The sequence below is a fragment of the Zingiber officinale genome, chromosome 5B (assembly GCF_018446385.1).
Source record: "Zingiber officinale cultivar Zhangliang chromosome 5B, Zo_v1.1, whole genome shotgun sequence".
Lineage (NCBI taxonomy): Eukaryota > Viridiplantae > Streptophyta > Magnoliopsida > Zingiberales > Zingiberaceae > Zingiber > Zingiber officinale.
Window position 1 is genome coordinate 86,557,860 of NC_055995.1, and position 22,603 is coordinate 86,580,462.

The window sequence follows — 22,603 nt, forward strand, 5'->3', positions numbered from 1 at the left end:
ATGGGTAAATTATATATGAATTTTAAACAAATTGCATTATTAGCACCATTTTTTTTATATTTGTTTTCTTTTTTCTTTTTTAGTTTCTTTTAGGAAAAAAAAAAGAGATTAGGTGAACGAAATCAGAAAAGAATTTAAAGCTTTTGCAACGCCAAGTTTGCCTCTCCTTGTCAAAAGAATCATCAATTCTTCCTACCTTTAATTAAAATGCTTAGGTTGCACCAAGCCCTCTCTATCGATTAATTATAAAGATGATCGATTTTATTTTATAAATAGTTTCTATCGACTGTTAAAATAAATATGAAAGTACAAGTGATAAGTAATCTAAGAATTCAATATCCTCTTAACTTTTTCATCATACTCAAAGAAAATGTCTCATGGTGCGTCATATAATTAGGAATTAAATCATGAGTGCTTTGAGAAATTACATGAACACTTTGTTGATGTACCTTAGTTGGGAGTAACTCGCTTAATCTCTTTTTTAGTTGATATTAAATATCTAATTTATACCGATTAATTTTGAGATATTCGATTTTCCATCGATCATAAATGTAATGCGAGAAGTACTCGTAGTGAGATATAATATTCAAATTTATAATTTGTAATTTATAAAATTATATTATAAATAAGCTTAAATTAACTTATAATTTATAATTTAATTATTTTTATTAGAATAAAAAGTGATATCATTTATTCAGAACAGCCTACAATAAAATACATATAAGTAAATAACAGGGAATATTTTTATTCTAGTACCTAGATAGACATCTAATAAAATATTTTCACATTCATGAAAAAAAATAATCCTAAAGCCTATTAAAGTAAATATCTATATAAATATTACGATGAACAAGGATTGGGTTATGTAAAAATGCAGAACGATTAGATCGTAATTAGCTAAAAACATGGCAATTAAATATGTTTAGCCCAGGAAAATACCAAGCTTGGGAGTTTCTGGTGCGAGAAGACATAAGAGGTGAAAAGGCGACGATGTATACCCAAAATGCCCTCCCTCCGCCTTCCTGCTCCTTCAATTGTTTCCATTCCACTTCCACTCCATATTTTGCACCTCATTTGGCTTTTTTTTTAAAAAAAATCTGCTTTTTAGTAGTGTTCCACCATTCCCCCGGTTGTCCTGTCCGAATCGGAGGCCTGTCTCTCTCTCAACTGTGATCACTACTTTATCTCTTCTTTGAATGAAGAATTTTATTGCTTCAAGTGTCTTAATTGTTTATCTTGTTTACTCTTTGTTGTTCAGGATCAGGAATCCTCTTTCCTGTGACCTCTCCTCCGCCTGACCTTTACCTTGTAGTTGTTTTCTTCGAAGATCCACTTGCTACCTTTGTTTGGAGGAGTGTTCCAGCATTAAAAGTAACTTTTTTAGTTTGTTCTTTGCCTACTGCCGCTCCAAAATTTGTTTTTGTACGAGTCACCCTCGCTGTTAACAGCTGTATTCATTTGTTCTCCATTTTTTCTGAAGTGGGATCCGTGGAGAATAGGGAGGATAGAGGCAAGTAGTGGAGGCGGGAGAGAGGGAGGAGAGGGATCAAAGATCTGGGCTTTGTCTGAAGATCTAAGCTTTTTTCCGAAGGCATTTGCTCTCTAGGGCAATGAGGTCGGACTCTCTGCTAGATTCGGCGGTCTTCCAGCTCACGCCTACTCGGACCAGGTACGTTTCAGATCATTGTTTCTTGTTCTAGGGTTTCATCGAGGCAAGTGAATAGGATCTGGCTGAAGATTTTCTATATCGGAAAAAAGTTCTTTTTTTGAGAGTTTTGCGATGATTTAGAGTGGGTTTGTTCCCTCAAAATGAAAAGAGTCTGACTGCTATTAACTTGGAGTTTAGATGCATGAATCAAGTGAAAATATTGTCAGCAACATTGGTTGCTAATAGAAATTGTTAATTTTGTTATTTTACTTGGAAGAATTTGAAAAGGGATGTTGCCATCGTGGTAAGAGTTCATGCTTTCCTGCTTTCTTACTTAGTAAACCAAATTTCATATAAGCCAATGTGGTATCGATCGGATTATTATGAATCCATCTGTCTTGGGTTATCTCAGTGGATGGTGGCTTGCAGAATATACTGCCGTTCAACTCAATTCTATTAAAGAATGTTGTAGACTTGGGGTTGACTGGATCTTTACAAGAGATATTTTTGTAGATTCCTGGATGTTATTGGGAAGTAGTTTATTTTTTTGTAATTTTCAACAGGTGTGATTTGGTCGTCATAGCAAATGGTAAAACGGAGAAACTTGCATCTGGCTTGTTGACTCCTTTTCTTCCTCATTTGAAGACTGCCCAGGATCAGATCGCCAAAGGTGGTTACTCCATAGTCCTTGAGCCAGATCCAGATAATGATGCTGCATGGTTCACCAAAGGAACTGTGGAGAGGTAAAGAAAAAGGCCTCAAGTGCTTAGCTCTGCAATAAACTGCTGTGTATTGTTTTTTCTTCATAAACTCCTAACTTCTCTACATTGTGATTATACTTTTATCTTCTGACGAACTTTTGGCATGTTGTTAATTACTGGTCCTGAATTAGCTTCTAATTTTGATACAAGCAGATTTGTTCGTTTTGTGAGCACACCTGAGGTCCTAGAGCGGGTGACTACCATTGAAAAAGAGATCTTACAGATTGAGAATGCAATTGCTATTCAAGGAAATGAAAATGCTGGCTTAAGCACGGTAAATATCCCTTTTATACTCATTGATATGTCAGTTATAAAACTCATGATGATTTTTTTTCTTCTATTGTTTTGGCAGGTAGAAGATCATCAAAGCAAACCAGCAGAAACTTTTGAAGGTGAAGTAGATTGACCTAATTACTTCATTTAGTTTTGAAATTAAAGGTATGAAGGGGCTATCAAAAATGTTTACACTCAGATTACTTAGGCATATTAGCAGTGACTGACCAAGTGGCTAAACTAGTTGAGTCCATAAGACTAGTACCATGGTCATGTCATTACTTGAATAGAATCCTTGCATTAATTTTTTGTCACCTGTAGTACGTAAGCAGAACTAATGTAAATTACTTCAACATGCTCAAAGCATTTCATAAGCTTTGAAGTTCTTCTATAATCACATCTCACTAGGTTGATGACCTTAACATCATCTATGCCAGTATAGGAGTGTCTTGTTATGGAACCTCAGTATACTACATCATCTATGCCAGTACCTTTTTTCATTTAAATTTTGTAAGATTTAGCAAAGTGGATGACTGTATTTTCAACGTGTATGAAATAGATTCATCATATTGTTGAGCAGATTTCAGAGGTTTATTCAACTCTTGTACTTCTGGTTATACTAACCTTGCTACCATCACTTGCTTATGTGTAGTTACCAAGACTTCAGTTGATAGTGATGCTGGAAAGGCAATTGTTCTATATAAGGTAATGATTATAGATGTGTCATATATCCATATATGCTTTCATAACATTGCATATACATAAACCTCTAAAGTACCATGAATTTTGTCAAATAATTGAACATTGGCATGCCGCTGTATATTGATGAAAAGAGGAGACATGATGTATCAAAACATGATAATTGCACAACAATAGCATTTCATATGTGATCCTGTCCGAACCAGGAGTCAACGAACACTGGGCACGTGACGCTCCCTGCTGGATCCTCGAGTACTCCGGCGAACCTGCAACAAAACCGAGCCGGGAGGGGTGTCCCGGCGACGGTCCTCCGACGCTCAAGTCAGGTAAATTACGATAAATCAGGTGGCTCCCAAAGTCTCAGAATACCTCCTCTAAAAATTCCCCTCCCGGCGAAGTCTGAGGTTCTTTATATAGAGCTGTGAAGGGTTTGGACACGTGTATCGAGGGGCATACGTGTCCTCTGTCCCTTCCTAGGTATGCGGCTGTCAGAAAGCTTACCTGACCCATATCGCTACAGTCAAAGCCTGCCCTTGATGGGACAGCAGAATCCCCTGTCACAAGATTTGGAGCATGGCACACACGTGAAACCTACCGGTTGTCAGAGAAAGAAGTCCTCTGTCCTTTTCCCTTGCTCCAAGCTTGTCGTCCGGGCGGACAGCTCCATCCACATCCGACCGGACATCCGCAGCGGTTTACTTGTGCTTTGTGGAGACTAATAAACAGGGGTGCTTTATGACTTTGATCGGTCAAAAGGTCAGCTCGGTCCATGACCTTTTCAACTAAGCGTCGGAACCCCGTTTTGACTGGGTGCCTTCCAACCATAAGTACGAGCCGGCCGGACCCACCCGGGTATTCGATTCAATCGTCCGGCCGGCAGTCCGGTCGGACCGGCCGTCTACGGCAGTCCGGTCGGACCGGCCGTCTACGGCAGTCCGGTCGGACCGGCCGTCTACGGCCGTCCGTTCGGTCGGACCACACTCTCCTCGGACAGGCGGCTGTTCCGGTGACTTCCACTCGGCGTTGACTTTGCAGGAGGGGGGGCCCGCTCTTACTGCCGGATCACTTGCCTCCCCTTCAAATCTAGTCGAAGGAGGCGAATAGTCCGACTGACTGGACTGTGAGTCTAGCCGAACGGCTATTCCATGCTAATACTCTCCGACCGGTCAGTCGTAGAGATATCCTTGAATGAATCAATGATGACTTTCACCGAATCTCCTCGCGTTCTGCGCCAATCTTCGACATCAAGGTTAATCATACCTTCATTAACTGCTCCGAATGATTGACTGCCACGTGGAGCAATGCCATCAGAGTACGGAGGCGGTGGCATGATATTTTGATGTGATCGAAGCAATTCGAAATAAACGGCCAGATGCATGCTTTGATTCCCGTGACCTGGATCCGACGGTGGGGGCCGCCCGGCCCTCACCCTATAAATTCTTCGTTTCCCTTTCACCTTCACTCGCCTCCGTTACCTCTACTGTTGCCCTCTGCGCTTTGGAGCTCCGGCGATCTTGCTTCTGCCCTCTGACGCTCTCCGGCGCCTTTCCTTGATCCCTCTCCCCTCAGTAAGGTTTTAGGTCTTTCCTTTTTCCTTCCCGGTATCTAATTCGCATTTCTTCCCCTAGCCCCAGTCTTTGCAACTCCTTCTCTTCGCCTTTGAAACTTCTTTTTTGATTTCTTCTGTCCAGACCATGGCCAATTCTTCTTATCCCGAAGAACAATCCCTAGGCCCATGGTATACTACCATGCGGTCCCGTTTCGAACAACGGGATTTTGATATTTTGGATGACAATTTCGAAATCCCCGAGGATTACGAAGTTCGCCTAGCTGGTCCCGCCGCTCGGCCACACAGACCGCCGCGTGGCGGTTTCTGTGTTTTTCGCGACCAATTTACCGCCGGTCTGCGGTTCCCCGTGCATCCTTTTATAGTAGACGTCTGTAATTATTTTGGCGTGCCGCTCGGAAGTTTAGTACCAAATACCTTCCGTCTCCTCTGCGGTGTTGTCGTTTTGTTTAAGATTCACAACATTCCCCTCCGACCGGAGGTCTTCTTTTATTTTTATTACCCTAAGCAAGCCGAGCCGGGTACCTTTATGTTCCAAGCTCGGCCCGGTCTGGTCTTCTTCAATAAACTACCCACTTCCAATAAACATTGGAAGGACTATTATTTCTACATCCGCATGCCAACCAAACTTTCCGACCCAGTGGCAAGTCAGCCTACCTACTCTCGAGTTGAAGAAATTCAAGACCCGACCGAATTATCTTCACGCCGCAAATGTAGGCGACTTGACATCAACAAACTTCTTCGTGAGGGAGTGATGTACATTTTGGGCTGAGTCTATACGGACCCCACCCGGCTTCGGTAAGAATTTTGCTTGGGCATTTGCTTTAATTGCTAACCGATTTCTTCTTCTTTTCCTGCAGTGATAATCGTCATGGACTCGGTGATGTCCGGCGTTCGAAGAGAAAAGCAGCGGCGCTGGAAAATGGAGGCACTGGGTATTCAGCCGGTCGGTTCTCACGAAGGAGAGAGCGGCACCAGTGAATCGACCGCTCACCTCTCGGCGGTGGCGGAGCTACCCTCCGAGGAACCAACGGCCCCCGAGGAAGGGTCCGTTCGGGAGGAGGAACAGCCATTGCAAAAGAGGCGCCGGGTGGAGACTCCGTTGCGCTCGGCTACCTCCGCGGTCCAACCCTCCGACCGGGCCGCCGTGATTGCTAAAGGCAAGGCGCCTGTGCCCGAGACCATTTCGTCCGACCGGACGCCTTCTGACTGGGACGAGTTGACTGACTCCGGTTGAGGCCACTCCGGTCGACACTCTCCCCCCTGCTCGCCGTTCAGTCCAACGCTCGACCATCCATTCGCGGTTTTCTGCGCCAGCTTCTGATCCTGGTCGAGCGATCCCTGGTCACGGCCGCACAGTACGGGTCACTCTTCACCTCCCGACTGAAGAGTTGCTACCCGAAGCCGATCGACCAACCGTGCCCGAGCACACCATTACTTTGAAAGGGCCCCTCGCCGAGATGTGGGCCGACGCTCGAGCGCGCGTAGCGATGATCCCCCTCCGGAACTTAGCCGATAGCCACATGCGGGAGGCTACGGGGGTAAGTTAGTTTTTTTTTTTTTTTTTTTTTTTTAATAATTTTTCCGCTCGGCTTTTAACAATTGCGCCTTCTTGCTTCAGAGATGGGTGGAAGAGATAGCGGTTTCCAGCCGCCTGGCTATGGCGGACGAGGAGATAAGGCAACTGCGGGCGGCAGGCGGTCCGAGCGGCTCTCAAGGCCCCTCGTACGCCGAGTTACAAAAGGAGCTGAAGAAAGCTCAAACTCTGCTGGCTGCTGAGCAGAAGAAAACAGCTGCACAAGCCCACGCCCTAGCCGAGTCCGAGCGACAAATCAAGTCGCTTGACACAAAGATAACTCTGGCCACCACTCGGAAGAACACAGCCATCTCCGATCTGGAGAAGAAAAACGTGGAGGCCCGGGGCCTGGAGTTGAAGATAAAGGAGCTGGCGGAGCAGCTTGACCGGGAGAAGGCAGGCCGCTCGGCCGATGCGGAGAAGATTGAACATCTGAATGAGGCCCTCACAAGCTCCCAGGCGACCTTCAAAGAATACCAGGATGCCGAGCCGAGCCGAGTTGCCGCTCTCCGACAAAGCCATATCCGATCGCCCGAGTTCTCGGAGAAAATTTGCGAGCGGATGTATTCAGCTTTCGACTTGGCCATTACGACCACTATGACCTATCTGAAGTCGAAGGGCCTCCTTCCGGAGTCCACCAATATTCCAGCCGGCGATCAGGTGGAGCTCCTGAGCAACATTCCGAGGGACCTCTACGACTACATCGAGTAATTCTTGTAATTTCGCTGCTCGGCTGAACGTGAATCTTTTTGTACCTAGGCCACTCGGCCTAAGGTTTTAATTTTAATGAAATGCTTTCTTTTCGTGTACTCTATCTTTTTGCACTGTCCCCTTGCTAATACTTGTGCTGCCCGCTCGTCTACTATCACCCCCTTGGCCTTCGAGGTGCATTCTTGCAAGTGTTTTCCCCTGTCCTTCCGTTCGGCCGAATATCATTCTGTGTGGCTAGCAAGAATCGCTCGTTTATAAGCCGATCAGAACCTTTTATACCTAGAGTCTGAGCGGAACTTAGCGTCGGTCTAACTATCGGCGGAGAATACGGATAGACGCCGGCTCGTCTCTCGATCTTTAACGTCGGAGCTCGACGGCGCGGATATTTATAGCCGGTCGGCTCGGCTTTACGGTTTAACGTCTGGGCTAGACGGTCTTCCGCTCGGAGGGTTTATAGACGCCGGCTCGTCTCTCGTTATTTATCGTCGGAGCTCGACGGCGCGGATATTTATAGCCGGTTGGCGCGGCTCTACGGGTTAACGTCTGGGCTAGACGGTCTTCCGCTCGGAGGGTTTATAGACGCCGGCTCGTCTCTCGATCTTTAACGTCGGAGCTCGACGGCGCGGATATTTATAGCCGATCGGCGCGGCTCTCGATCTTTAACGACGGGGCTCGTCGGTCTTCCGCTCGGAGGGTTTATAGACGCCGGCTCGTCTCTCGATCTTTAACGTCGGAGCTCGACGGCGCGGATATTTATAGCCGATCGGCGCGGCTCTACGGTTTAACGTCTGGGCTAGACGGTCTTCCGCTCGGAGGGTTTATAGACGTCGGCTCGTCTCTCGTTATTTATCGTCGGAGCTCGACGGCGCGGATATTTATAGCCGGTCGGCGCGGCTCTACGGGTTAACGTCTGGGCTAGACGGTCTTCCGCTCGGAGGGTTTATAGACGCCGGCTCGTCTCTCGATATTTAACGACGGGGCTCGACGGCGCGGATATTTATAGCCGATCGGCGCGGCTCTCGATCTTTAACGACGGGGCTCGTCGGTCTTCCGCTCGGCGGGTTTATAGACGCCGGCTCGTCTCTCGATTTTTAACGTCGGGGCTCGACGGCGCGGATATTTATAGCCGGTCGGCGCGGCTCTCGATCTTTAACGACGGGGCTCGTCGGTCTTCCGCTCGGCGGGTTTATAGACGCCGGCTCGTCTCTCGATTTTTAACGTCGGGGCTCGACGGCGCGGATATTATAGCCGGTCGGCGCGGCTCTCGATCTCTAACGACGGGGCTTCAAGGCTAACTCCTTACCAGGTCAAGCGACCCTGGCCTTCATATCTTATCCCGTGCTCGAGCAAATTTTATGCCCATCCGACCGGCACGTGTCATTTGCTTACGAATCTAAATGCATACGCCGTTCAGCGGAGAATGCTCAATGTGTTTTCATCTTTGCTCCTGCTTCGAAGCGTATCGGCGACCGACGTGTATCAATTTATATTTAGCGCACCTCTTACCCAGCGTCGAGAACGTACTCTCGGCCGAACGGCTCAGGCTCGACCCATTTACCTCCGGCCGAGCGGCTCGGGGCCTTCGTTCTTTCGTTGGCTGTGCCTTATTTGTTCTCTTGATTTTTCGTTTCGCATTTCAAGTATTCAATCGAAAAAATACACAAGATGATTTACATAGGCACACCTTTCACCCCTCCCGGTAAGGTGGTTCGCGCTCACGGCCTATCTAGCTGCCGACCTTCCTCGTCCTCCAAAAATCGCACCGAGCGGAGCTTCTCGATGATTTTGAAGGACCTACCCACGGGCTTCAAGCTTGCCGCGTCGCCGGCGACTTTCTTCGCACAAGATCGCCAGACTGGAATGATGGGAATGGCCGGTTGTAGTTTTGCTTCATCCGTGACGGTATGCCATCAGCCGACGGATGCCTTGGCCCGCTCCTCGTCAATCAAGTCCACTCCACATTCCTCCGATCGGCGTTGCCTTCATCGTACTGATTGGACCCGGACGGACTCGGCCGACTTCACCGGAATAAGCGCCGCGCCGTACACGGATGAAAAGGTGTGGCGCCGTTGCTTCCTTAGAGTCGTCCGGATGGCCCGTAAACGCCCGACTTCATCCGCCAACTTCCTCACGTGGTCGAGCCGAGCGCGGTCGGAGAATTTCCGGTTGGCTACTTCGCTTGACCGTTGCTTTGGGGTAAGCCACGGACGTGAAGTGTTGCTCGATCGTAGCTTTTGCACGATCTTCTAGCACCTTCCACATGGTGCCGCCCGTTGCCGAAACCAATCGGCGAGGGATACCGAACCTACAGATGATGTGTTGCCAGATGAATTTTTTGACCATCTGTTCGGTGATCCTGGCTAGTGGCTCGGCCTCCACCCACTTGGAGAAATAATCGACCGCCACCAGCAAAAATTTCCTCTGCCCGGTCGCCATCGGAAATGGACCCACAATATCCATCCCCCATTGATCGAACGGACATGAGACGGTTGATGCCTTCATCTCCTCTGCCGGTCGGTGGGAGAAGTTATGATGCTTTTGGCACGAAAGACACGTAGATACTGTCCGAGCGGCGTCTATTTGTAAGGTCGGCCAAAAGTATCCAGCTAGCAGGATCTTCTTAGCTAGTGATCGTCCGCCCGGATGTCCCCCGCATGATCCTTGATGTACTTCCTGGATGATGTAAGCTGAGTCCTCCGAGCTTACACATTTCAGCACGCGAGAAAGCTTTCTTGTAAAGCTGATCTCGATGAGTGTAAACCGGCCGGCTCTTCTTCCGAGGAGCCGGTCATCGGAGGGTGTGGCGCCCGAACGGAGAAATTCTATAATAGGTGTCCTCCGGTCGCTTGGAAGCGTGAGGCCTTGCATCCGATCGACGTGCGCCACCAGCAATTGTTGGATGGCGACCGGCGTTATTGAACTCGCGAGTTTGGCTAACTCGTCTGCTGCTCCGTTCGGGGGATCTTCCGTATAAAACCTCTCGGAAAGTAGCTTTGAGTTTTGAGGCCTCAGCGTAGAGTTTAAGCCGAACATCTGTTGATCTCAAAGGTGCGAGAAAGTTGTTGAGCGGCCAACTGTGAATCCGACCGACTCCCACATGGCGTGCTGACTGCAATCCGGCTATGAGGGCCTCGTACTACGCTTCGTTGTTGGTAGCTTTGTAATCTAGCCGGACGGATAGGTGCATCTTCTCTTCTTGAGGTGAGAGCAGCGATATTCCACACTACCTAGTCGGGTGGAGGACCCATCCACTATATTCTCCACATAGCTTCTGGCTTGCCCTTCGGTCACAAAATCAGCCAAGGATTGTGCTTTGATCGCACGGCGGGGCTGGTATTGGATGTCAAATTCATTTAGTCCACCTGATGAGCCGTCCGGACGCTTGGATTCAAGATACTCTTCCGGTGTGTTCGTCGGACAATGATGGTCGTCATTGAGCCGAAATACGGTCGGGCGTCGATCGGCTAGAACAAAGCGAGGCCAACTTCTCGAGCCGGTGTAACGAGATTGATCTTTTAAAATGTGGCTTAGAAAATACACGGCTGCTCTTCGCCCCTCACAAGTGCTGAGCCTACAGATGCTCGATTGACGACAAATAAATATAAAGTGACTCACCCGATCGGCTTGGCAAGACCGGAAGAGAATTCATCAATTCTCCGAACGCTCGGTCACATTCTTCATCCCACTGGAACTTGGTAGCCTTGCGCAGGATCTTGAAGAATGGTAGGCTCCGGTCGGCGGTTTTGGAAATGAATATGGACAAAGCAGTTATCCGACCGGTCAACCTCTGCACTTCTCTTGTATTTCTCGGGGGCGGCATGTCTTGCAGAGCTTTCACCTTGCTAGAGTTTGCTTCGATTCCCCGCTCGGTCACTATATACCCCAAGAAGCGCCCTCCTTTTGCTCCGAACAGGCACTTCTGGGGATTTAGTTTGACTCCGTATTTGCGTAGCGTTCGGAAGGTTTCTTCCATGTCCTTGAAAAGATCGGCCGCTCGGACGGATTTGATAAGAATGTCGTCCACATAGACTTCCAGATTACGCCCGATCTGCTCCTTGAACACTTTGTTCATGAAAGTGGCCCGACATTCTTCAATCCGAACGGCATCACATTATAGCAATATGTGTCGTTATGAAGCTTACTTTTTCTTGATCTTCTCGATGATGATATCCTTGGTAGGCGTCGAGCATGCAAATTAATTTGCAACCAACTGATCTATCCGGGGCAGGGGATAAAAATCTTTGGGGCATGCTTTGTTTAAGTCCCGAAAGTCGATGCAGACTCTCTACTTGCCGCCCGGCTTGGAGACCAATACTACGTTAGCCAACCAGCTCGGGAACTGCACCTCACGTATATGGCCGGCCTCCAGAAGTTTCTCTACTTCCGCCCGGATGATGGCATTCTGCTCGGCACTAAAATCCCTTTTTCTCTGCTTCACTGGCCGAGCGTCCGGTCGGACATGCAACTCATGCTGCGCTATGCTTGGCGAAATTCCGGGTAGCTCATGTGTTGACCAGACGAATACATCATGATTTCGTCGGAGGCATTGGATCAGCTCCTCCTTTTGCTTCTCATCCAGATCAGAGGCAATAAAAGTTGTAGCCTCCGATCGGGTCGGGTGAATCTGTACTTCCTCTTTTTCTTCATAAATTAAAGAGGGTGGCTTTTCAGTGATGACATTTACCTCGATTCGAGGTGCCTTCCGAGCAGAGTTGGATTCTGCTCGGACCATCTCGATATAGCATCGCCGAGCTGCTAACTGATCTCCCCGTACTTCTCCCACCTTGTCTTCGACGGGGAACTTCATCTTCTGGTGGAAGGTTGAGACGACCGCTCGGAATTCGCTGAGCGCCGGTCGTCCCAAAATGACGTTGTAGGATGAGGGAGAGTCGACCACCACGAAATTTATGGTCCTAGTCCTCCTGAGCGGCTCCTCTCCCAGCGAAGTAGCCAGCCGGATCTGTCCGACCGGCTGAACTTCGTTGCCCGTAAACCCATAGAGCGGGGCTGTCATGGGTAGCAGCTCGGCTCGATCAATTTGCAGCTGATCGAACGCCTTCTTGAATATGATGCTAACCGAGCTCCCTGTGTCAACGAATATGCGGTGGATAGTGTAATTTGCTATTACCGCTTTAATGAGCAGAGCATCGTCGTGGGGCACTTCAACTCCTTCTAAGTCCCCGGGTCCGAAGGTGATTTCCGGTCCACTTGCCCGCTCCTGGCTGCAACCGACCGCGTGGATCTGGAGCTGCCGGACGCCCGCCTTTCTGGCTCGGTTGGAGTCTCCTCCGGTCGGCCCACCAGCAATAACGTTGATCTCGCCTCGGGAAGTGTTGCTCCTATTTTCCTCTTCCCGAGCGGACGGCCGGGACCGTTCTCTGGACGCTCGGCGATTCTCCTGTCTTGGAGATCGGTGCCGATCGGGCGTCTGCTGATGTCGCCTCTCGGTGCGAGTCCGGTCGGCTTCATGGGTCCTTTGTCTTCGGTCGACGGAAGGAGACCGTCGTTCAGCCTTCCTGGGCACGGGATTAACCACGAAGGGAAGACTTCGACAATCCCTCGTGTTGTGCGTATCCGTCCGGTGGAAGGAGCAGAACATAGGGGTCCATTTCTTCTTTGGCTTGGGCCGAGCGGCAACTACCTCTTGTACGTGCGATCTAGCGTGGGGGGATCGGATTGCTTCGGCCCTCGGTCCTCTGGGCGGCTGCTGAGCGGCGTTCTGTTTCCGCTCGGCCTGAATAGGCGCCCTCTCGGTTGGAGTTTCCTTTTTCCGGGCGGCTTGCGCTCTTCCACGTTGATGTATTCATTGGCTCGGTGTAGCATGTGATCATAATCTCGGGGCGGCTTTCGGATGAGCGACCGGAAGAAGTCCCCATCCACTAGGCCTTGTGTGAAGGCATTCATCATGGTCTCCGATGTGGCCGTTGGAATATCCATTGCCACTTGGTTGAATCGCTGGATGTAAGCTCGAAGCGATTCTCTCGGCTCTTGCTTGATGGCGAACAAGCTGACACTTGTCTTCTGATACCGCCGACTGCTGGCGAAGTGGTGGAGAAAGGCCGTTCGGAAGTCCTTGAAGCTAGTGATGGATCCGTCCGGCAGCCTCCGAAACCACCGTTGAGCCGATCTCGAGAGAGTTGTAAGGAAGACGCGGCACTTTACTCCATCTGTATATTGATGGAGTGTAGCTGTGTTATCAAACTTACCCAGATGATCATCCGGGTCCGTTGTTCCGTTGTACTCGCCGATCGCAGGAGGCACGTAGTGCTTGGGTAGAGGGTCTCGTAGAATAGCCTCCGAGAATTGGCGATTGATCCGCTCGGGAGATGAGTCCGCCCGGGGAGCTTTCCCTTTTCATCGTCCGGCATTTCGTCCGAAGAAGATCCTCTATCTCTTCGAGTCGGGGGTGCGAAATAAGGCCCGATGGAATGCGACGGTGGCACGGGGTGCTTCCGCTCGGCCACCCGACGCTGATGTTGCTTGGCCGTTGACGCTGCTGTTTTGCTCCACAAGTTTGGCGGCCTCATCTCGACCAGAGCGCCGAGTTCTTTTGAAAGCGCCACCGTGTGTTGTCGTCCGCCCGCCTCGTCCGCCGTTTGTTCGGATGCGGTGCGTTCCCACGACGGCGATTTGATCTGTCCGAACCGAGTCAGCGGACCTGGGCACGTGGCGCTCCTGCTGGATCCTCGAGTACTCGAACTGCAACAAAACCGAGCCGGAGGGGGGGCGACGGTCCTCCGACGCTCAAGTCAGGTAAATTACGATAAATCAGGTGGCTCCCAAAGTCTCAGAATACCTCCTCTAAAAATTCCCCTCCCGGCGAAGTCTGAGGTTCTTTATATAGAGCTGTGAAGGGTTTGGACACGTGTATCGAGGGGCATACGTGTCCTCTGTCCCTTCCTAGGTATGCGGCTGTCAGAAAGCTTACCTGACCCATATCGCTATAGTCAAAGCCTGCCCTTGATGGGACAGCAGAATCCCCTGTCACAAGATTTGGAGCATGGCACACACGTGAAACCTACCGGTTGTCAGAGAAAGAAGTCCTCTGTCCTTTTCCCTTGCTCCAAGCTTGTCGTCCGGGCGGACAGCTCCATCCACATCCGACCGGACATCCGCAGCGGTTTACTTGTGCTTTGTGGAGACTAATAAACAGGGGTGCTTTATGACTTTGATCGGTCAAAAGGTCAGCTCGGTCCATGACCTTTTCAACTAAGCGTCGGAACCCCGCTTTGACAGGGTGCCTTCCAACCACATAAGTACGAGCCGGCCGGACCCACCCGGGTATTCGATTCAATCGTCCGGCCGGCAGTCCGGTCGGACCGGCCATCTACGGCCGTCCGTCCGGTCGGACCACACTCTCCTCGGACAGGCGGCTGTTTCGGTGACTTCCACTCGGCGTTGACTTTGCAGGAGGGGGGGGCCCGCTCTTACTGCCGGATCAATATGTTAGAACTCAAAATTTAGTTGAAGAATGTGAGGCTAAAGATCATGATAGATTGTAACTGATTAACTAGAATCCTTGACATATTCATCACCGAGGAAATCATCTTTTGGTTTTTAAAATAATACATATACTAATTAAAAAAAAAAAACTTAAGATATTTGAATATCAAGGTTATTCTGATTTTTATCCATTGTACGTGATCTAAATGTTTTACCAAAAGTAATCTGCTATGTCAACAGTTGCATATATTTGTTTTTACTGTACAGATCAAAATACAAAATAAGCTATATTTCAATTGAATTTGATCTTAAACCTTTCAAGTATCACAAGGGAAGTGTGGAGTTTGAAAGAAAAAATAACTTTCATTAAACAATCAAATGATTATAGAAAATACATGCAACTTATTCAGGAAGTATTGACAAATATTTGTATCAGCTCATTTTTTATTATGATATATCGAACTTGTTAAAACATTCCTTCTTAGGCATGTATAGATGGTTGTATGCCACACATGTTCACATTTTTATACAAGTATTTGTTTGCTGTACGTTGTTCTGAGTGTGTTGTCTTATGTACAGCCTGGCTCACAACCTGACCCACCTGATTCTAATGGATCTGCCAAGCCTCAGGAAAATTCAAAGTATGAGCAATTTAACATGCTGTTCATATTTTATTATCTGTAATTTGCTCTTCTAAGCGTGCAAAAGTAACAGTAGTTGTATTGTCTAAGATGCAAGGCTTTCTGCATAAGATGTTAAATAAATAATTAATTGGTAAATAAGAGAAAAAAATTCAATATCTATATTTTTCTGCTTTGCTGTTAATGAAATAATTTGATCATGTGATTTGAATGGTACTTGAAAAACTAGTCTTCTGCTTCTATGGTTGCCAATATTGCCTTCAAGTATTCTTTGTCAATTTGTCCTCTTGAAAGCTTCTAATGTAAACTAAATCTTATTCTTATGCATTTTACATTCCCCCTTTTTTTTCTCTCTTTTTGTGCAGAGTTCATCTTTTGAAAGTTCTTGAGACTCGGAAAATGGTATTGCGCAAAGAACAAGGCATGGCCTTTGCACGTGCTGCAGCTGCTGGTTTTGACATGGACACGCTGCTAGATTTGATCTCTTTCTCTGAAAATTTTGGTGCCTCACGTCTAAAGTATGTGTTTTCGATCAAATTTTCTTTTGTTAATACATTCGGAAACCAGTATTGGTTCTTGTATTCATAACTTGTACTTGTCATTTCTTAAAATTGTGGTATAGTGACAATGCAAACCTTAAGGCTTTCACATATTCCACATTGTAAAACAGGGAAGCCTGCGTATCCTTTATGGATTTATGGAAGAAAAAGCATGAGACTGGACAATGGCTTGAAGTCGAGGCTGTAGAAACAATGTCAATGCGGTCTGAATTTTCTGCTTTGAATGCCTCAGGCATTATATTTACTGCAGATGTTATGGCTCAGAAAGATCATGGGGATTCACAATCTGTGTATGCTGGTGATATGGTTGCTGATAGCAATGGAAAATCTGGTATATATGCTCTAAATATGTTTGCTAAACTCACTTTACATTAATATCACTGTTAAAGAAAGATGGCTCCAATTCAAATAATTCATACTATTTTAGTAAAGATGAAGTTCGGCAATGTTATATTTAGCTATCTAGAATATGTTAGTTGATGACCAAATGCCTTTGGAAACTCAAGGTTTGTGTGCAATTGAAATTGTCAAGAAGCTTCCCCATATTGATGCTCTCAACATTGCAATTTCTTGTGTCTTACAATAAATCAATTCTTATTTTGTCTGGTTGGCTTTCTAATCCTGGTTCAAAATTTTTGAGAAAAATGATCAGTTCTTAATCTCACTTTTGATGGGATTATTATTATCTAAATCTTATATAATATTATTTAAACAACTGTTGTTGAGATTATTGTTATCTGAATCTCATGTAGCATTCTTCAAATGACTAGGCTGATTAAATCATGAATGGAAAAAAATACTTCAGTGAAACAGAAGTACTGTTTGCAAGAACATTGTCTGATTCATCCCATTTCTAACTTTATGTTGGTTCTAATTCGTACATTGCAAACCACTGTATCTTAATCATCAGTTTCTTTTCCAGATAAGAAGATCCCTTCAGAATCAAAAGTACCACCTCACCCGGAGTATTTTCAAGGTCAATTTCAGCCTCCCACTTATCCACAGTGGCCTATGCATACTCCACCAGGTCAGCCTCCTATGTTTCAACCATATCCCATGCAGGGAATTCCCTATTTCCAGAACTTTCCAGGAAGTGCTCCATATTTTCATCCTCCTTATCCTCCAGTGGAGGATCCTCGATATAACAATTCTCGCAGAAAGGGTTCAAAAAGGCAAGCAATGGATAGTAAAGATATTGAATCCGAGGCTTGGGATAGGAGCTCACAATCACAGGACGATACAGATGGAAATCCATCAGATCTTGAGAATGAAAGTTCTCATGGGCATAAATCTCATAAAAAAAGTGGTCGTTCGGGAAAGAAGAAGTCTGGTGTTGTTGTTATTCGCAACTTAAATTATATTGCATCCCAGAAGCATGGAGCTAAGAATTCTGAAGGTGACCAACAGTCTGCTTCTGGATCTGAATCAGAAGAAGAAAGTGAAGATGCACATCCCGAAGTACGAGAAAGCAAGCACAAACACTCCAAGCGAATTTCAAAAAAAGATCATGGAGCAAAACCTGTTGAATATTCAGATGCATATGGCAACGATAAAGGTTTATTTGGAGAGGAGGCAGATTCTGGAAATTGGCAAGCATTTCAAAGTTTCTTACTAAATGCTGAAGAAAAATCAAGAAGAGCTGATAAAGACATGTTTGCAGGAGAAAAAGATCCTCCATCAAAAAAAAAACAAAGCAAACTTGAAGCTGATCCCATTGTCCCTTTTGAACAAGATTACGATGAATTCAATGACCACAAAATACTAGGAATTGATTCTATTAATGGGAAGGCAAGACGAATGAAGCAGGCAACTTCTGATGATCACTTGTTAGTTTCAAGCTACGGAAGAGACTCAATAGATAACCAGTTCAAAGAGATAGAAGGCTCAGGCGGAGCATATCGGCAGAGGAGTAGTGAAGAGTTCATGATTTATGGGGAAGACAAGCAATTGAGTGTTATGAGGTCTTCTGATCCACTCATTGATCCTACCAATGAGCGAATTGACAATGCACTGAAGAACTCTTCATACACTATGACAGATGAGTCCTTCTTGATCCCTTATAGGTCAGACTTGCCAGAAGTTGGATCAGGCAACATAGCTATTATTGGGATGGATTCTGAGATCCCCACAACTCATGAGGAGCCTCAAGACTCTAATGATAATGCTAAAACCCAACTTTTTTATGAACCAGATGAGTTGTCTATGGTTCCTGATCGTGCAATGGAAAGTTTATCTATAGGATATGATCCAGTTATGGATTATGATTTTGAGCTTCCTGTTGAGAACACCATCAAAGTGATAGCTAGTCACGAAGAAGACCTCTCTACAAACACAAAAGAGGAACCAAAGAAATCAGACAAGGAGAAAAACTTGAAAGCATCAAATGACAGCTTGGAGAAAAGGAGGGATGCACTGGCAAAAAAGGGTGCATCCTCAAGGCTTAGTTTGTTGACAGAAGCTCAAAAACGAGCAGAAAAGCTGCGATCTTATAAAGGTGATCTCCAGAAATTGAAGAAAGAAAGGGTAATTCTCATGATTCATTCACAATATCTTTTTGGAAATTGTACACATTACTCTAATTGCTGATCATAAACAAAGTGCTAGACATAAAATAGTATTTAGAAGGGTAATCACATTCTAAAAAACATGCAGGATAAACAATCATCATGTTTGCCCTAGTTTCCTTAAAAACTCGTATGTGATTGTTTTTTTCTCCCCTGAAAGTATTTCATTCACTGCATAAGTCTTCAACTGTTCTTTGAGTAATCTTTTAAGCATCTTTTTGATGAAAGCCTTAGTTAAGTGCATAAAGAACAGTGCTTATGACCTCACATTCTACACTACATTATTCGTATTAATCTGCAATGAACTGTTATTCGAGTTTTTGTGGGATTTTTGAGTGTGCTTCACAATTCTAAGCCAACATGTTTAACATTGTAAGGTAGTAAAAATTGCAATTCAGTTCTTCAGATGAAACTGAGGTAACTCTTCTTTGGCTCTTCTGATGTAGTTGTATATATGTATATCTTGCAAATGATATATTTCCAATGTGGTGTGAGGACACGTTATTGAGACCCAGAAAAACTATAGATATAAAAATAATTTTATAAATATTTGCTTAGTCTAGTGCTAAATGAGCTAGATCCAGTTCCGGAGCACTTTCGGCCAAACATCAGATTTGAATCTGCTATAATAGCGCTATTAATGGATTGTTCAAGGATTTATTTCACATCCAATTTGGTGTAGATTTACACATAGTGGTCAAAGACCAAAAGTATATTTTGCAAATAATCAAGTATAATCATATTAATGTGTCCTACTAGAATGCCAGGTTTCTTTCTCTGTACTTTTTTCTGACTATGGATTTTCCTAATTCTAGGAAGAGGAAGAAAGAAAGCGTCTGGATGCATTGAAAAGAGAGAGGGAAAAGAGGATAGCTGCAAGAAGTGGGCCCACTACCACCCAGCCAAAATCCCATTTGGCTGCAAAACCTTCACCAAGTCCTCTCAAAGGATCAAAGTTTAGTGATGCAGAGCCTGCTTCTTCACCCTTAAGGAAATTGGCACCCCAAACCTCTTCAAATGGTTTCAGTGATCTCCAGAAAGCTACCAAATCTAGCAGATTAAATGGAATTAACAATGGCTTGACTCGATCAACATCAGCTTTGCCTGAGGTTAAAAAAGAAAGTAGTGGACTCATTTCAGAAGCAAAGACAGAGTCTCTCCGTATGAAACGACTCTCAGATCCGAAAAGCAGTTCCACTTACCGTGCTTCTACCATTAAGTCAGCAACTGCAGATCAAGGTCCCAAGAGAAATGTGGCTGATGAGCCCCAGAAAAAGATTACTGAAATTACACAACTAGATCAAAGTAAATCAACAACTCTTCCAGAACTCAGAATTAAAACAAAAACTTTATCTGAAAGAGTTGAAGCTAAAATAACTACCAAAGACCCAGTGAAGAAAGAACTTCAAAGCAGAACTTCTCAAGTTTCTGATGGCACAAAACCAACCAATGAAAAATCACCTAGCACTAGTGAGGACAATCATGTCATCGAGAAGACGGTGGTGGTGCTCGAAGACAATGTGGTTGCTGCACCTACTGTCCAGCAACCCGATGAGATAATAGGCAAGAAAGAAAGATCTCATGGAGATGGTTCAGTTATAGCTTATGCATCTACTCATGCACCACCTTCATCTATTACTATAAGTCAGGTTGGGGATTCTAGTCAAAGCAAGCTGGATGAACTGCAGAATCACCCAGAGGTATACTTAAATAAATGCTACATTTCTCTTAGAAAAAGATTATAAGAGTGTATGCCCTTTTTTTTTTTTTTGGCAAATATCCTATTTCTAATTGGGATTTCATTTGAGGTAAACAGTGATTTGTTATTCTTAGTTTGTAATTTCAAATTCACATATTTATTCCATTAAGGTTGATGGTTTTGCTCAGTGCTTTCCTTTACTCCATTCTTGAGGGGATAACTGTTGTGGAATGAAAATGGCTACTAATCACCTTAGGAACTTTATGCTCTCAATACTTTGCTAGTTGACTGTCTCCCTGATGCTTTTGCTCAGAGCACTTGCATTGTCATAAATGAAACTTCCATCTTCATTGTTCCATAATTGTTCATCATGCACTGATTCAGGATTGGTTCTCATTCTGATCAGGTTGTCATTCCTCAGCCAAGGAGCGAACCTCCTAAATTTGTAGGCTCAACTTCAATGGAAAAGCCTTGTGAAGCCCCTTATGCCAAGTTAAGTTCCTTTGACAATCCTATGAACACTGTTTCAGAGTATGATGGTGGTCTATCTGCAACGGATTCTGAAACAGTTGCACTGCATGTTGAGGATGCTATGGTTCATGTCTCCAATTTTGAGGTTCCGGATTCAGGGCATCAAACTCATGAAACACTTGAGAAGCCTCGAAGCAAGGAAGCAAAAGGTTTTAGAAAGCTGCTGAAATTTGGCCGGAAGGGCCACAACTCAACTTCAGCCGAAGGTAATCAGGATTCAGATACTACTTTGGATGATCAAGCTATTGCTGCCACTTCCTCCAATGATGGTAAGATCTTAGCCACTAGGTATTGTAGCTTACATACGGTTTTGTGTTTAGTATTTGGCTCAGCTGCTTCTACAACTTAATTAAAATAATTGAACACATCAAGAATGAAAAACTCCTTTTGTCTGGAATACATTGTTATTCTTACCAACAACTTCTATAGCATTTATGCTGTCAATACAAGAAGTTTTGGAAGCCATACGTGAGCTTGTGGTGGAACCACAGTTGAATAAATAAGTGTGCAAAGTATTTATTTCTATATCTAATATTATTTAAAATGATCTTATATCCATATGCAATTCTGGAGGCCGCTAGCTTCACTGCTTGTGTTTTCCGCAAATGATAATGTAGAAAAGAGGTGATACTCAAATGCATCTCTTTAATCTTTGTGGTTGCCTCCATCACCACTTGCCTAAGCTCAGGTATAGAGTTCAAAATAGAGTACGGACATGTGGGAGACCTTCATATTCTGATTGATGTATTTATGAACTTCTCTTATGATCATACTTATACTGCACCATCTAAAGGTAAAAGGTAAACTTCCAACCTCTTTATCAGATTTACTATGAAGTTGAATGCTCTGATAATTTCCAGTCAAAAATTAGCTTTCTGTTTTTTTTTTTTCTTATAAGTAACAGGTTACTCGAATTGCTGTAGCTGTTCTGATATATTGTTGGTTTGATAGCACTTTCACATAAGTTGTATTCTGTTGCAGTTTCACGGTCTTTTTCCATCCTTTCACCATTCCGAAGCAGGAACAGTGAGAAGAAACAGGCGGTGGCATGAGCAGCCGGAGAATGAATATGCATGAAGAGCGGGAAGAGAGTGATATATTTCTGCCAGGCAGATAAACACATGGATTGGGATATTTTGGTTCTCTTAGGAGTCGCACATCATTGTTCTATAGTCATAGTAAAGCTTGTGTTATTTATTCACTACTGTCAATATTGTTGTTTGCTGCATTCTTATACCGTTTGTTTGTAGAAGAATTAATTATGGATTGCTATTCAAATTTGTTTCTTGAAGCACTCAATATGTATGCAACATATCGATTGTTCAGAGATCTAGTAAAAGAACTTGACGCAATTGTACATTGATTGCAATTATTTTTATTTTCTTTTGATATATAGTCAACTTTGTAGACCTTGTGAGCATTGTGTAAATTTTTTTTTTTTTTTTTGATTTTGATTTTTTTATCTAAAAATTTGATTTAAAATAATTTTTAGCTATTTTTATATAATTTGTCATTTTTATGTTAATATTTTATTATTATCATCCTGATATTACTAAATATAAAATTATTTTAAATTTAATTTAATAAAAAAAATACAGATTAAGTGATTAAATTTTAAATTTGGGTCAACTTGATTTGATTTAAAAATTTTCAATCTAAAATTTCTTCAATTTGAACTCGATCCGAATTCAAAAATAAATTTAATTTGTTTCGAATTGACTCGTGCAGTCAGATTGGATTTATTTTTGACAACTATATTATAGGTCAAATCTTAAACTTTAAAGATTAAACCCTAAATTCTAGATCGTAATCTCTACGAAAATAATATATATATATACACAAAAAAACTTATACTGCGGTGCTTTCTGTGTGGGACAAGCTATTCGCGTCATCCGAGCGGGCAAAAAACCTGCTGTACTTACACATCAGC

General features: G+C 44.6%; 1 protein-coding gene across 1 annotated transcript; it reads left to right on the forward strand.

The window, feature by feature from the left end:
• Nucleotides 1-1,034: 1,034 nt before the first annotated feature.
• On the forward strand, nucleotides 1,035-22,025 carry LOC121984818 (COP1-interacting protein 7-like). The gene is made up of 14 exons (XM_042537961.1): nucleotides 1,035-1,169; nucleotides 1,259-1,371; nucleotides 1,481-1,669; nucleotides 2,212-2,391; nucleotides 2,563-2,683; nucleotides 2,762-2,801; nucleotides 3,335-3,387; nucleotides 15,258-15,319; nucleotides 15,685-15,837; nucleotides 15,990-16,210; nucleotides 16,802-18,402; nucleotides 19,259-20,143; nucleotides 20,549-20,942; nucleotides 21,655-22,025. The coding sequence occupies exons 3-14, from the start codon at nucleotides 1,611-1,613 to the stop codon at nucleotides 21,723-21,725; spliced, it is 3,840 nt and encodes a 1,279-aa protein (XP_042393895.1). The 5' UTR covers nucleotides 1,035-1,169; nucleotides 1,259-1,371; nucleotides 1,481-1,610; the 3' UTR covers nucleotides 21,726-22,025.
• Nucleotides 22,026-22,603: the final 578 nt, after the last annotated feature.

Bases quoted from the DNA above. Each gene is read 5' to 3' on its own strand.
- LOC121984818 (XM_042537961.1), top strand. From the start codon at position 1,611: ATGAGGTCGGACTCTCTGCTAGATTCGGCGGTCTTCCAGCTCACGCCT. The intron at 2,392-2,562 runs GTAAAGAAAAAG...TGATACAAGCAG, and splicing joins ACCAAAGGAACTGTGGAGAG to ATTTGTTCGTTTTGTGAGCA. The intron at 3,388-15,257 runs GTAATGATTATA...TCTTATGTACAG, and splicing joins AGGCAATTGTTCTATATAAG to CCTGGCTCACAACCTGACCC.